This window comes from Dendrobates tinctorius, unplaced genomic scaffold (assembly GCF_039654945.1).
Source record: "Dendrobates tinctorius isolate UK_male_01 unplaced genomic scaffold, ASM3965494v1 ptg000022l, whole genome shotgun sequence".
Classification (NCBI taxonomy): domain Eukaryota; kingdom Metazoa; phylum Chordata; class Amphibia; order Anura; family Dendrobatidae; genus Dendrobates; species Dendrobates tinctorius.
In genome coordinates, this window is record NW_027361690.1 from 92,657,633 (window position 1) to 92,674,366 (window position 16,734).

The following is a 16,734-nucleotide window of genomic DNA, read 5'->3' on the forward strand; positions in this document are numbered from 1 at the left end:
ATCCCCGATCATATCTAATACAAGACACAATGTGGGGAGCTGGTTGGCGCATGCCCCAAATCCCCTATCATATCAAATACAAGGTACAATGTGGGGAGCTGGTTGGCACATACCCCAAATCCCCTATCATATCTAATACAAGACACAATGTGGGGAGCTGGTTGGCACATGCCCCAAATCCCCTATCATATCTAATACAAGACACAATGTGGGGAGCTGGTTGGCACATACCCCAAATCCCCCATCATATCAAATACAAGGTACAATGTGGGGAGCTGGTTGGCACATGCCCCAAATCCCCTATCATAGCTAATACAAGACACAATGTGGGGAGCTGGTTGGTGCATGCCCCAAATCCCTATCACTCCCCTCCTTGTGATGAGGTAGAAACACCTATAGGGACTAATATAGATTTGTATCTGTACACATATCATGAGCTAATATAGCTTTGTATTCTGCGTAATCCTGACATTCTATACAGCAATGCCTGGTCCATAGGAAAATGCCACATCGATTATAGAGTTAAGAAATCCGATCCTCCACTTTTTAAATCCAAACTCTCCAAGAAGGTGGGTCTGAATGTTTGATGTACAAGCTCTTGCTGCATTACCCTGCAATCCATCACCAGATTTTTTTCCAACTAATCTGAGAGCAGTATAATGTAGGGACAGAGACCCCGATTCCAGTTTGCTGTAGTTTTGATAATCTCCTGCTGATAAAGCCGATTTTATCATTAGAGGACTAGTAAACCTGCTGCCATGTGGTCATCTATATTCATGACCTCTGAATAATCCCGCCCCCACCACTGATTGGCAGCTTTTTGAGTACAATGTGCATAGGCAGAAAGCTGCCAATCAGTGGTGTGGGTGGGGTTATACAGAGCTCAGCATTCAGAGAACTGTTTGATCAGCAGCAGAAAAAACTTATTTTATCAAAGTGACAGCAAGCAGCCCAGTAAGTGACACATGGCTGGCATCAGGGTCTGAGATGGGGTTGCGAAACCTTGGTGACTGATTCCCTTTAAGGCCCCAGTACACATTAGTTAAAAGTGCCAATTGCAGCTGGTTGGGACCACCATCTAATGTACATGGGGAACCTCCCTACCCTCCTCTGACAGATGATGTCAGGATAGAGAAGAGTTCAGCCTATTTGGTAGGTGGGCAGATAAGAGAATGAGCCTAGCATTCTGTGTATGGGGGAGTATGATCATTCGGCACTGTATGGGAACATATGGGGATAGTGCATGTGTATAGGATAGATGTCCTATTTGACTTCAGAGACGTCACTGTGATGAAACAGGTAGAACGTATGAGCAAAATCCTCTCCCTGAAAGGGTCATCTATGAGGATACAACCTCTTTAATCTAGTAATCAGCGATGACTGTAGCTTAAATAGCAATTCCTTTACAGTATACTGCTGGAATCAGATCCTAGCACCTGTATCTGCTGCTTTATTTACAGCACATTCTTTCACTTTCAATATCATCGTCATATTAGGGATTTGCTATTTAACCCATTACCTACTGCATTTCTGCGCACTTACCGGAGGTGAATGCAATCCATCAGACCAAGAATAAATGTTCAGAGTAATCACATCAGTTGTGCTAGCATAACATTTACAAGACCAGATAAATGAGGCAAGTGGTTCATCCAAACAAGTGTATAATCTAAATGATTGATAACTATACAAATGAGACTTAAAGAGCATCTCCTCTAAATTAAGACTCAGTAGTGGGAGTAGTATGAATCCGGGAATGGCTCGAAATTACACAACGTCCCATTAAGGACTATTTTTTTTTTTTTTTGTTACAACTATTTCCCAGTATGGCTTCTTCTTAGACCTAACAGAGTAGTATATAGGATATTTATTTGATTTTCCCCAATTGCAGTTTTTGGTGTTTTTTTTAGCAATTTATAATAAATTTGGGCTATGCTCCCTCGTGTCATTGATACAGTTCCTGGCGCTGCCTGCGATCTCTTGTTTCGTCTGAGGTCTAGAAAATAAAATGTCCGTTTACACTGTACCTAATCAACCATGGAGTAATGTTATAGTGACGCTGTATAGGAGTGGCGTGGGCCGGCACTTTGTGGCCATAGACATAGCGGTTTTTGTACAATGTAACCTTTACTGAGCGGTGATGATCACCATTATATGAGCATGATACCAAATAGTGGCGTCTTGACGTCTTTGTTCTTTACTACTACCCTAGCCAAATTGTCAATCGTAATGCTCACCACAAATTAAGTACAAAAATCCAAGATCACCTCCAATTGGAGTACAGATCAACACCAGAGCATTTCAAATGGTAAAATATAATTACTTTTATTAATACAAATATCAAAACATTAAAAGACATACAAGTTTCCAAAATCAGTGCAAAAAGAGAGGGACCTGCACCTCCCATTGTATGTATTTTTTTTTGCTGCATGGTATAGAACCTCATAGCTAATAAGCAATCAGTTGATGTATGCTGCTGGAAAGCTATACTATAAATGTCTGCTGTTTACTCAAACATGCAGAGTATAATGACTACACAGCACAAGTTCATCGGCTCAGATAAACCAAAGTTATATAATAACATCCATGGTATACCTATGTAAACTAGTTAGCATTAAAGCTATTGAGGCCATTACCTGAATCCTGGCAGCGTTAATAGAAGTCCCCTGGGAGAAAAATCCCTCCACCCCGACATGCACGTTTCGCTCCCAGCTTCCTCGGGGGGCGTGTCTAAGCAATGGGTGTGTTGAGTTTAAATACCAGTCTCAGCCAATCAGAAAGAATCTGTCTTCCATGCTTCAGCCAATGAATCAAGCCCTTTCAAAAAGCACTATAGGGATGGTTGTATGGCGCATGTGCCGATCGCGCTCCACTCCACTTCACTAAAAGACATCCTGCCGCGGTCATAATGAACAGCCTCCTATCCCCCATCATCCAAATGATGATGAGGGACGAACACCGTCAGTGTGACTGCCCACGGCACGCATGTCAGGAGGGTGCCGAATCGCACATGCGCACTCCAACCCCATGCTGCTCATATCATTGGCCCACATAACTAAACAGTTCAAGCGAAATTCAGTATATCAGTTATTGTAAAGCCTAAATGATCATTGTGCATAAACATAATCACTATAATAACCTGAGCAAAGGGATTTCACAATATGAAAGTATTTGATATAAAAATATATGATGTTAAGTGTCGCGGAAATACCCACTAACTCTTCTCACAAAATTCGAAAGGACAAATATACATGCATAACACTTCAAAATGTCCATCAAAATATGCCCCATACTGAATATGCACAATTATTACAAAGAATATACAAAATTACCAATCACCAAACTACCAACAAAAAATGTCTGGAAATCCCAAGATATTATATTCTGAACCAAACCGTTGTGAAAAATGATCAAGGTCCACCACATATAAAAAGCAGGAAAAAATCCTACATAGATGATTCTGTATAAATCCGTTTTCAGTGTGGCTGCACTCGGATGGATTCCGATATCTTGCTTATAGATTTTTCCCAGACTCTTCTTACGTCATGGATAAAGCTCAGATAAAAGCAGGAAGAAATTCTGCGTAGATGATCCTGTGTAAATGCCGTTTTTAGTATGGCTGCACTCGGATGGATTCCGATATCTTGCTTATTGGTTTTAACCCCAAACTCTTCTTTCGTCATGGATGAGGCTCATATCAAAGCAGGAAGAAATTCTGCGTAGATGATCTTGTGTAAATGCCGTTTTTAGTATGGCTGCACTCGGATGGATTCCGATATCTTGCTTATGGTTTAATCCCCAAACTTTTCTTTCGTCATGGATGAGGCTCATATCAACAAACCCAAAATAAAACAGAAAAATGTAAGTACAACAATAACAGAAACAATAAAAACACCCAAACCCTAAAAATGATCAGGAGAAAACCCAATAATATCCTATAGAAACGCACCAAAACCAGCATTTTCATTAAGACCTTGAGGTTGCAAAGTACCCAATTTGTTCTTTAGACAGATATGTCACTGCCAGACGAGGCTTGAGGTGAGCGGTCATGTGTTTGGGCAACTCAGATGTACGCTTGATCACTTCTCAGCTATCTCTCCTAACAGCTATATCTAATGTGTACGGACCCCTAAGACTGTGTTCAGATTGCTTTTTAACCTTACGTCAGTGGCTCCAATATTAGTTTACTTCTGAAGCCATGGAAAACAGGATTCGGGATGTACCGTATGCGCTAACTGGTCCATTGATTGTAATGGCACAGGGTCACTGTGTGTTCTGTCGGGCAACATTTTTAGCAGTATCCGTGTGTTTGAGGTGGGATCCAATATGCAGTCAACCACATCTTGGATCTCACCTCAAATAGGCGAATACAGAAATAAAGGATGTCCAACAGAGCTCACGGGGACTTCATCTGCATCATTGAAACGCAATGTGAACATAACCTTAAAGAAAATCTGTCATTAGGTATTTGCCACCTAAGCTGAGACTGAGAGCAGCATGATGTAGGGGCAGAGACGCTGATTCCAGATCTGTTTCACTTACTGGACTATTTGCTGTGGTATCAATAAAATCATAGTTTTATCAGCAGTAGATTATCACTACAGCATGGGTTAGATTCAAGTTCTTAACTACAGGTTCCCCGTTTGTATTAGAAAACCACACCCATTTTAAAGCCATGCCCATTTTTCAACTACAAAAAGTACTCTTCTTACTCTACGTCTACCTTCATGTATAGTCTCATTGCCTTTTGTCCAGTACCCGTTGTCCCAGTCACTGTCGGTTACTTCTTAGTATGTTGAATAGTATTAAAGGGTTTTCTAAAAGTTTTTCAAATTAGTACTAAAGGAACCTGCAAAATTGGAAAGGATGACCTCCTGTCACCTCAACTGCCTACTGCACCTATTCTGTCCTCAGCAGACACAGGCCAAATTATGCACAAAATGCCACCACACCATGACCAGACCACATATTACCACCCCATAGTGACCGAATACAACATACAAGGGATAAATACTACCACACCATGACTAGACCACATACTACCACCTCATAGTAACCAAATAACACATACAAAGGATAAATACTGACACACCATGACCAGATCATATATTACCAACACATAGTCACAAAATAATAATACATACAGTGACAAATACTGCCACACCATGACCAGACCGTATACTACCACCACATTGTGACCGAATAATAATGATCATTAATACTAATCATTAATAAAAATCACAATAATAACACAAATATTACCACTGGTGACATTATACACAGGAGCTCTGTATATAGTGTATAGTGTACAAGTAATAGTGATCACCAGTGACATGATACATAGGAGTTCTGTATTTAGTGTATAGCGTCCAGGTAATACAGTGATCACCAGTGATATTATACGCAGGAGCTCTGTATATAGTGTACAGGTAATACAATGATCACCTGTGACATTATACACAGGACTTCTATATAGTTTCAGTGTACAGGTAATACATTGATCACCACTGACATTGTACACAGGTGCTCTGTATATAGTGTACAGGTAATACAGTGATCACCTGTGACATTATACACAGGAGCTCTGTATATAGTGTCAGTGTACAGATAATACAGTGATCACCAGTGACATTATTCACAGCAGCTCTGGATATTACATTGTCTACATGTAATACAGTGATCACCATTGACATTCTATACAGGAGCTCTGTATGTAGTGTACAGGTAATGCAATGATCACCTGTGACATTATACACAGGAGCTTTGTGGATATTATATTGTCTACATGTAATACAGTGATCACCAGTGACATTATACACAGGAGTTCCGTATATAGTGAATAGTGTCCAGGTAATACAGTGATCACCAGTACCATTGTTCACTGCAGCTTTTTATATAGTGTATAAGTGTACTTGTAATACAGTGATAACTGGTGACATTATACAATTTTCTTATGGTACAACCTTTATACTTCATGGTACAACTAGTGCATTCGAGACAATATACTATATGATCAGTGTCATAATTCATAAAACTATTGGCATTGCGTTCCTTTTTGTGCGGTATATAAATGTTTGGTCCACATTGGTTTTAAATAGGTTATAGATTAGAGGCAGAACTTCTCTACGATTAAGGGAATGAAGTAACCCCGGAACCGCATCAGAGATTCTGAGGGCTAAATGCATTTAACATTTTAATGAAGTTGCAATAAAGAAAACAAAATTTTAACATCTCTTGGAAGTGCCACGTTTCCTTATTGCTTTTTTCCTATATGGTATACAAGGATCACCAGTGATGTTATGCACAGGACCGCTGTATTTGGTCAGGTGTATAGGTAATAAAGTGATCACCGGTAACTTTACACACAGGTAACTTTGTACAGGTAATAAAGTGACTTTCCTGTGACATTTGTAGTTTAAGTCATTCATCTAAGCTTTTCTTCTTCATCCAGTGCAGACCACTATCACTTCTTCCTGCCAGGACTCTATTCTGCAGAAAGTCACACTCTGTCATCTATAACCGATCACTTCTAGTACACATTCCTCACTTTTGTCCCCCAACTTCTTTACTGTGCCAGATGAAGAAAAAAAAGTGACCTAGTACCGCCCTGCACAGTAACAGACAAATTAAAATTGCACTCTGTAACGCTATAGTATGCACACATGGAATATATGAAATTATAATTGCATTGTTGCTCTAGAAAAAAAGTTAAATGAAGATACTAAGTGCATATATTGGCCAATTTATGAGTGCCCAACAGCCATTGACGAAGCGACCTTATTTGCTGGGAACCTAACCTAATATGATGCCTCTCCTGGGCTGATAGCCTACAGTTATGGGTAGGTAGGATCAAGCTGTGATTGAAACTGGCAGAGGCTGATGGGGGGGGAAGTGCTCAGTCAGGAAGCATGAGTATACAAATATCAAAGACTGATGTCACTTCCAAGCAGAAAAACAGGTGTGAGCAGTCAGGCTTTCTGACTGAACACTCCACTGATCGGCCTATGGTGGTTTCAATCACAGCTTGATCTTGCCTATCAGCCTACAAGAGGCATCATATGGAAGTGGTTCTCTTAGCTTGTATCAGTTAACACATCTTTTTCTTTTTGGAAGTGACGTTCAGTCTTTGATATTTGTCTGCACCTTAACAGGACCTTCCTTTTGTTCCCGCCATGGAAAACAGTATGCTCAAAAGTAAAATATATCACAGCAGTAGTAATGTGCCATACTTGACCCCTGCAGTAATTACGTGCCCCACTTGCCACCATAGACCAATAATCTATGTTCCTCATTCTGTCCCCCATACAGTAATGTAGCCCATCCTGGTCCCTTACTGTAACAATGACATCCATCCTGGGCCTTTCCTATATTGTCCTCCTTCCTGGGCCCCATCCTGTAATAATGCTCCTCATCCTAGGCACTTTGTTTAATGTCCCCATTTTGGGTCTCTTTCTGTAATAATGTCCTCTATCTTCTCCCTTTTCCTGTAATGTCCCTCATTCTGGTCCCACGTGCCACCCATCACGGGCTCGTGTGTCACTCGTCCTGTGTCCCTCTGTAACTCGCACAAATAAAAACAAGATCCTTCTTACCTCTACGCTCGCCCATGGCATCCTCTTCTTGCTACATATGTATTGCGGAACAGGCTGACAGCAGACGTCGCTGATGTCAGCTGCTGGCCTCTGTAGGCCGACCACCATTTTAAGTATTGTAGAAATGGAAGTCAGTGGCTTCGGGGCACTGTATCTTGCCGAACTGGGGAACCGGTGGTAATTTTAACAACTGATTCCCCAGGAGAGAGCCGGCTGAATCCCACCAATGCACTCGAGGTCTACTAAACGTGCTGCCATGTAATCCTCGATTTTCATGACCTCTATCCCCCGCTCCAACCACTGACTGTCAGCTTTCTGTGAATACTGTGCATAGGCAGAAATCTGCCCATCAGCTGTGTGAGTGGGGTTATTCAGAACTCAGTATTCAGAGACCTGGTAGACCTGCAGCAGATAAAACTGTGATTCTATCAAAACTGCGATGAGCCCAGTAAGTGACGCAGCGTGGTAATGAGGATCACTGCCCCTATATCAGGCTGCTCTCCGATGGGGTAGTAAAGCCTGGTGACAGATTCCCTTTTTGTTCTCATTTCCACGGGAAGGTTCTGCTTGTTTCTTACCCAGTAAATATTTGATTAGTGAAGAATCACTGGTTTCTGTTGTTTTGTATTTAATCAGCCAAGTGTTTGGTAAATTAGGCCTATTAGATCTTAATTAAAGTAAATGGCAGTGACTATTGCATGTTCTCCTTGTGATGCACAATACTAAGCAAAGTGCAGCCAGCCACTCATTGGCCAGGGGGCTCGGCGACACTCGCTGACCTCACTAGGTGTTGATTTTGGGGGCAATTTAGGCGCACAATTAAGTGGCAGCACCTCTGGCTGTGAATTAATAGTTGCCTGCAGAATGTCCCCCCTCCTCCTCTGTCACCGATGCTGAGAACACGGTGGCTGCCTTGCGGAGGGCTATCCATCACTCACTGACCAGAACCTCCGTAATTAGTGCACGTTCTGGCCCTGTGCTCCAGCGATTCAGAAGCTGGCGCTCCAGCCGCAAACAAACTTTGCTGGAGTAAAACTCTGAGATGATTTATCCAGCGGTTGCGCAGGGACATAGAGCGGCGGGGCTGCAGGACGGCTGTGAAGTGTAAGCGAAGTGTCACTCAGGCCCGACTGGGACTTCCATGCATCAAACTCAGGCAGCCAATGCACACGCAGCTTGTGCGCGAGCCACAAGATAAATAAGGCAATTACAGCCGCCACGGTGGGTTACAGTGTGAATGGGAGCAGGTCTCTGTCCAGCAGGGTGGGCAGAGGGGAGCAGGGCTTTTAAACAAGAACTGTACGCTCCGGATGCGCAGAGATCACGCTTGGTATGGTGCGCGCCGCACTCTCATAACATTGAAAGGATTTCCCAATTTAATAAGGTTATTCAGAGGATGCAGTCACAAGTATTGAGATTAGGTCTACTTTATTTTTTTTTTTTAATGCACGATTCGGTCCGCTCTATTTAAACGCCAGAAAACTAGTATAAGACTCCTGAAAACACATGCGCAAAATTAGAATTTTCTGAGACTGGCGAGAGCACTTACCAGCGTGGTTTTATTTTTCTACTAGATCCATGGCGTATAGAGTGGACTCATTATGTTACATCATCCGTCACTTTTTCATGGTTTAACTAGTGAAGTTCCTGTTCATATCACTTTTTGAGTCTTTGTTAGGCGTAGGGTATTAAAGTTCTGTAAAAAAAAAAAAAAAAAATGAAAACCATGAACAGTTAGCACTTCTTGTATTGTTGGATGCCACTCTTGAGTGCTACCGATCACGTGTTGGGGGAAAATACTTGTTTGCTCCGGGAACTCACAACCCATTCTGTGCTGCTGTATCCAGCATTAACTCTTTCAGCACTTTAAATTACAGTAGCTCTTCTAAGGGTTCAGACCGAATGGACTAGCCTTTTTTCTAACACCAGTGAGCCTTGGGTGCCCCCCTTGTCACTGGTTGACTGATTGTCCATCATTGGATCACTTTGGGTTGGCACTAGCCACTATGTACCATGTAAACCCCACAAGATCTACCATTTTGGAGATACTTTGACCTAGTGAGCAAGTTCTCTTTAGTCCTAGTCACTTGAATCCTTTTACATGCCCATTTTTTTCTACTTCCAAAACATCAGATTCAAGAATTGACTGTTCACTTGCTGCCAAACGGACCCCACCCCTTGACAGGTACCATTGTTATGAGAGGATCTGTTATTCACACACCGGTCAGTAGTTGTAATATTATGGCTCTACTACATATAATGGCGTGTATATTGTTTTCTTGAGTGAGTTATTACACTTGTCTGCCTCGATCCTCATCAAGCTTAAAGCAGATCTAGCACTAAATTTCACAATACAAACTGCACACATTACTAAATACCTTCCTTAAACCTGATAAGGACACCGTATTTACTTTGAAAATCCTTTATTCTTTTGCTTAATCCTTTATCAAAGTTTAAATTCTGCTTCTGCCTACCTTGCCTTATTGACATCTTCTCAGTGTCCCTCCTCCTTGCTGATATCTCACGCTGCTCAGTCCAACTGCAGCTGTCCATCAGGCTCTGTGAGCAGACACTGAGCAGAAATGGACTCAGTTGTACCATACCATTCTATAGCTGGACTCACAAAATAATAATCTTAATATCAGCATTATACAGCCAAATTGACATGTTTTTTAAGTAAGTACACCACCCTTGTCAGATTGAATAAACATGTTTGTGTGGGGAGATCAGGTTTAATCCTGTCAATTTTCTTCCCATTTCTATACTTTTCTTCCAGTATCCTATGATGTGTCATTCTCCGTTCACCTGCTCTGTGTCTTACATGGTGTCCTGACCTGCAGTGCCCCTACGCTCTCACTAGTCGCACCCCGTGTCCTGCTACAGGTCAGGCCGCCGTGTCCTCCATCGCTCTGGTGCCCCTCTACAGGGGTCAGAGCCTCTGCTCGCTGCCAGCTAATAGTGTTATACATTAAACATGGCACTTCGTTGCCCCCCTCTCTCCGCTCAGGCTTTGTTCCTAAACCCCCAGACACACTGTGCATTTGCAGCCTGTACACATCAGATTACATTCATTTGTAATTCCTTCACTTGCTCTCTCGGCCTCATTCACAGTTACTCTGCCGCTGCCCCCTGTAATCGCTCACTCAGTGAACTGTTGCAGCTCCATGAGAGCCCCCTTATGAGTTACCTGCCCTGCAAGGAGCGCGATTAACCCCTTCTTCCCGAGATCTGGGTGATCCATATAAACATGGCGGCTTCCTGACATCCCAAGAAGTCTGTGGAAGAGCTTGGGTATATTCGGGATAGCGCGCTGATGTGTTTGCGATGAACCCGCTCACCTCGTAAGTGATTGCAATCTACCATTGTGCTCTGTGATTGTTCAGCTTCCAGCCTTTAAGTCAGTAGTTAATTAAGAAAATCCTCTGCAGTTCATGAGCACATCACTTTCTCTATGTGCCCAGTAATAAGGTACCCCTCCTGTCTGGGTGACCCTCCCTGAAACACACAGGCAGAATTAAGAAGCCATAAAGGCTTCATTAAATCTGAAGCACATTTTATGCCCTGCAATGTCCGCAGGCTGCGTCTGAATGTTGTGTGTGCCACGCTCTCTGCCGACCCTCCTTCCTAATACGTTCGCCATTACGTCTTGTAAGAACTAATAATTAAGAAGTCTCTGCGTGTTTACAGGAACTGTGAATTCATTAGCAACTTTTCCCATATTTCGTTTTGCTCTTGATTGCTCGATGCAGTAAAATGCTTTATTGCTGATGCTTTTGTGGTACACAGAGACGTCACAATTTTGGGGATGGTAGACCCAACTAATTACTAAATATTCATGTACAAAGTTTTGAAAAATTCAGCTTTATTAAATAATCACAATAATAAGCTTTATTAAAAAATCCTTTAAAAAATGTCTCTTAGCTCACTACGGAAATGTCTTGGAATTTCATGACATGTGCCTTTTCTTTTCTTGTCTTTCTGCAGCTAGCACTTGGAAGATTCCCATACCCACAGGTAACGTACATTTCTTTCCCATATTGCCTATGAAGGACGATTATTGTCGGTGAAGCTTCTTTTAGACGACCACTCAGAATTGTGCTTTGGGGGCAATAGTTAGTTTACATAATAATATCTGGTGCTAAGTGGAACTTGGCACCAGAAATCCAATAATTGGTTGTCTTTTGGAGAGGTCTCACTGTGTTCTTAAATTCTTAAATGTTTTTTTTTTTTTTTTTTTGTTATCAAAACTTTTTTTATTGACGTATAAACATAGCAATATATGAGTTAACAGATCATATGAGTACATTGATATCTGCAAGCAGTATAAAAGAAAATGCATAGTAGAATACAGCATATGAAAAGAGCATTTATGGGACTTCAGATCTGGGATAAAAATGGGTCTAAGAAGTAAGGTTTCTCCTTGCGGAGAGTGACATGCCAGCTGTGGCTTGTCAAGGTAAGGAGACTTATTCGCTGTGCAATGCTCCTCTGGGAAAATAATATGCAAATTGCCTCTTCAGAAAGAAAGAGGACTTTTACTCTACAGCGCCACCTATTGGTAGTAGCGATCCTACAAGTCACAATCAACCCTTTCACGAGTCTTGTAGTATGACTTAGGATACAAGCCAAATCAGAATCTCAATTTGCAGACACGGTGTTTCGAGCTGTTGGCTCTCGTCAGTGCAAAGTATGAGATCTGATTTGGCTAGGTGAGAGGCTCTGGACTAGGGTCTAAGAAGTAAGGTTTCTCCTTGCGGAGATAAAAATGAGGATTCTTAAATGTTTTTATTTAGTTCTCTACGATCAGGACATGACTGTTCAAACCAAGTACAGGTGCTCGATGCGCCCTTGGTGTGATCAAACATTTAAATGAACCCTCCCACCTACATCTTTTCCCTCTATCTCTGCCCTTCTCTGGTTCTGTGAAGCAAAGAGGAAGGTGGACATAGAGGGAAAACTGTACCGTGTTTTTCGGACTATAAGACGCACCCAGGTTTTAGAGGTGGAAAAAAATATTTGAAGCAAAAAATTTGATAAAATATTTAATAACATACTATATGTGGTGTTATTATATAAAATAGTATGTTATATGTTAAAGCTACTGGTAGAAGATGGTGCTGCGGGATCAGTGTGGTTTCTGTAAAGTACTATATGAAGACACTGGAGGGTGAGTATAAGAATGGGGCTCAGGGCTTATATTTAAAGCTCCACTCCAGCACTGAAAAATAACACTGGGGTGCTGCTTTAAGATCCCATGGGACAACTATAACTCCCAGCATGTCCTGCAGATCCTATGGCATGCTGGGAGTTATAGTTCACCACAGGAGTGGCAGAGTGCTTTTTTTATGTATTGTAATTACTAAACTTTTAATTCTTACTTGTACAGGCTGCGCTCACATCAGTGCAGGTCCTACAGCCAGCCAGCCGTGCTAGAAAACCAAAAGTATCTCTCTACAGCTTACAGGACCTGTGGGGTGAGGTAATGAAGGGCTGGAGCATCACATGACCGCACAGAGCCCTCCCACTTATTACCTCACCACAGGTCCTGTAAGTGGAAGCTGCATTGTTTCTAGTGCAGTGTCTGCAGGACCTGTGGTGACATAATGAAGAGGGCTCTGTGCTGTCATGTGATGCTCCAGCCTGCCCTCTTGATTACCTCACCACAGGTCATATAATGACGGGAGCACTCAGCATCAGCCCAGCCCGCGCTGTGCTCTCAGGTATGTGACTGCTGCGATCTCTCCAGTGGCACCCTGCTCCTGCCGCCTCCTTCTCCACCGGACACACGATCTCCCCAGCCGTTGCAGGAATCCGGCGCTGGGGAAACCATGTGGGTCCGCTGTTTAAGTGAAGGAATATTCATTTGCTGTTGCCCGCCCCACTGCTCGGCGCTGACACTTTAAGCATCGGGACCACGTGGTTTTCCCAGCTTCGGATTCCTGCGACATTTTCCTGCCTCCTGCGAGTGTGATCCCACTCCGCCACTGCCCCCTCCCCACATGTTACATTGGGACCATAAGACGCACCCCACACTTTCCTCCCAAATTTGGAGTAAAAAAGTGCGTCTTATTGTCCGAAAAATACGGTACATTGGAAGGTGCACTTAAATGTTTGGCCTCACCATGGGTGCACCGATCGCCTGTACTTGGTTTGAACAGTCATTCTGTGCTAACAGACTTAAAGGAACTCTTGTCAGCGCAGAATGACTGTTGACACCAAGTGCAGGCACTCTGTGTATCATGAAATGCCCAGACATTTAAGTGCACCTCCCTATCTCACTCCACCACACCCCTCTTTTTTGATTGACAGTTTTGTCTTCAGAGCCAGAAGAGGGACAGATGGAAAACAAGCAGGTGGGAGGAAGGTGTATATAAATGATGGGCCATGCCATGAAGCACTGAGCACCTGTGTTTGGTTTGAACAGTCATTTTGTGTTGACAGAGTCCATTTAAACTGCACTCACACAGATATTTGTGACCACTCTTACAGATTCTAAAATTGGTCTGAGTTTTCACCTCTTTACATCGGACAATAAGTAATTGGGGCGCTAACATTTGTAAGAATACTCATTCCCGACTTTTGGCCTTTCTAACCAAGCCGACAAACAGCAAATTCTGCAAACTGGTCATTTGACGACACTGATTATTTTTGAGGTTTCAAAAACATTGTTCTCTGTATAAATATATGTGTTGCCAGTAACATGAAAGGCTATGTGCACACAATGATCGTTTCAGCCATTGTTCTGAGCTCACAGGACTATGATCAGAAAGATTTTAACCAGTTCAAACGGCCATTTGCACCCTCATATTTTCATCTAGCTGGACAGAAATTGGTCAGATGTTTGTACATGTAAATGCCCCCTGAATCATTATTGTGCTTTGTCCTGTGTACACCCTTTAGTGGGGTTTTGTGGGCTTTACTGCAGTAGTGGTCTGGAGTATTTAAATGGAATTGTTTAGCCATAAAGAGGACGTGCCCCTAGGTCAAAACTGGCCATTGTTTGTGCTTGTTTCTGCTGCTCCCATGAGTATTCTGACTTTTTTTTAATTTATTTTTTGTTTTAATTCACTGTACGGCTTTTGTTTAGGGCTAATTTGTATGGCCTTTACCAAGGAACCACTGGTCACTGGATTCTCTGGGTGTGTGTGTCTTTAGGCTGCACTGTATTATTACCCGGAGAGCACTGCCCCTTGTAAAGACTGTAAAACAGGCACTTAATCACAAGGCCCAGGAGGGAAAACTTGTCACTCTTGATTTGGGGCGAGGTAGTCTTTAAAAAAAGTGCTCCCATCAATGTTTTTATTCTCTTAACCACTTATTGACCGTCGATACACCTTTTAACGGCGGCAGTTAAGAGTACTTGTCAAAAATAAAAAGCGGTGCTGAGAAATAAGATTATAGCGCACAATCAGAGTCGGAAAATTTCCGAGGTCTCGCCTACTGGGGGTAGCTGAAGCCCCGGAGAACATGATTTGGGTCGGTTTTTACCGCCCCCAGTCTTGCGATCGCTGTTATTAACCGAATCACAAAAAAAGTCAGATTTCCCATTCATTTTGCTCTCTCCTTTGATATGATCTAACATACCAGAGGAGAGAGAAATGGGGCCCCCCGAGCACCTCCGGCAGCCGGCAACAATAGGAGATTTTTCCTGTTGGTTCATTTTGATCACTGTGATAGACCCTATCACAGTGATTAAAATAAAAAAATTGTAAATCAACCCCCCCTTTATCACTCCTTTAGTTAGGTAAAAATAATAAAATAAAATTAAAATAAATGCATTTTTTCCATTCTTTGCAGTTGGGGTTAGGCTTGAGGCTAGGGTTAAGGATAGGGTTGGAGCTAGGGTTAGGGTTGGGGCTATGGTTGGTGTTAGAGCTAGGATTAGAATTGGGGTTAGAGCTAGGGTTTGGGTAGGGTTGGGACTAGGGTTAGGGTTCTGCTGTGGTTACAGTTGGAGTTAAGGTTGTGTTGGGATTAGGGTTGTTGCGGTTATGGTTGGGATTAGGGTCAGGGGTAGGGCTGTGTTAGGGTTGGCGTTATAATTGGGGGGCTTCCACTGTTTAGGTACATTAGGGGTCTCCAAATGCTACATGGCACTTGCCTTTGATTCCAGACAATTTTGCGTTCAAAAGTCTAACGGTGCTCCCTGCCTTCTGAGCCCTGCCATACACCCAAACAGTGGCTTTCCCCCACATACAAATTTTTTCGTCCATTTTCTCCTGATACCCTTGTGAAAATAAAGTTTGGTTAAAGCTTAATTTTTTTGTGAAAAACGTAAAATGATCATTTTTTCCTTCCACATGGCTTTAGTTCTTGTGAAGCACCTGAAGGGTTAATAAACCTTTTGTGGGGTGCAGTTTTAGAATGGTGTCACTTTGGGGTATTTTCTGTTCTATTGACCCCCCAAACTCAGTTCAAATGTGAGGTGGTCCCTAAAAAAAAATGGATTTGTAAATTTTGTTGGAAAAATGAGAAATCGCTGGTCAATTTTTAACCCTTATAACTTCCTAACAAAAAAATTATGTTTCCAAAATTGTGCTGATGTAAAGTAGACATGTGGGAAATGTTATTTATTAACTATTGTGTGTGTGACACCAGTCTCTGATTTAAGGGCACAAAAATTAAAAGTTTGAAAATTGCTAAATTTCTGTTTTTCAAAATTTTTGCCAAATTTTTTTTTTTTTTCATAAATAAAATCAATTCGTTTCAAAGAAATTTTACCACTAACATGAAGTACAATATGTTATGTAAAACAGTCTCAGAACCAGTGGGATCTGTTGAAGAGTTCTAAAGCCATAATCTCATAAAGTGACAGTGGTCAGAATTGTAAAAATTGGCTCTGTCACTAAGGGGTTAATATATTGCATTCGTCTAACCAGTTAATTCTTATCTTTTCTGTTAGGTCTTTGACCTCATGTGATTAAATACAGACTACCTGAATCCTCCTAAGCGCTAAGTAGAAACAGGAAATCTCATTCCCAGCGTGAGTCATCCCCCAGTGCAGTGATGACTCATGCTGGGAAATAGATTTCCTGTTTTAACATAGAGCTTAGAAGGATTCAGCTAGTCAGTTGTAAATCACCTGATGTCATAGACCTAATGGTAAAGAGAAGAATTAGCTGGGTAGAAGGGAAAAATGAGCAAT

General features: G+C 42.1%; 1 protein-coding gene across 2 annotated transcripts in view; it reads left to right on the top strand.

The window, feature by feature from the left end:
* MAP2K5 (mitogen-activated protein kinase kinase 5) overlaps positions 1-16,734 on the top strand; it is a 166,661-nt gene that overhangs the window by 126,096 nt on the left and 23,831 nt on the right. For both annotated transcript variants that reach the window (XM_073568919.1, XM_073568920.1), the window contains one exon: positions 11,574-11,603. In XM_073568919.1, the coding sequence (XP_073425020.1) occupies positions 11,574-11,603 (30 nt within the window). The remainder of the gene's footprint in view (positions 1-11,573; positions 11,604-16,734) is intronic.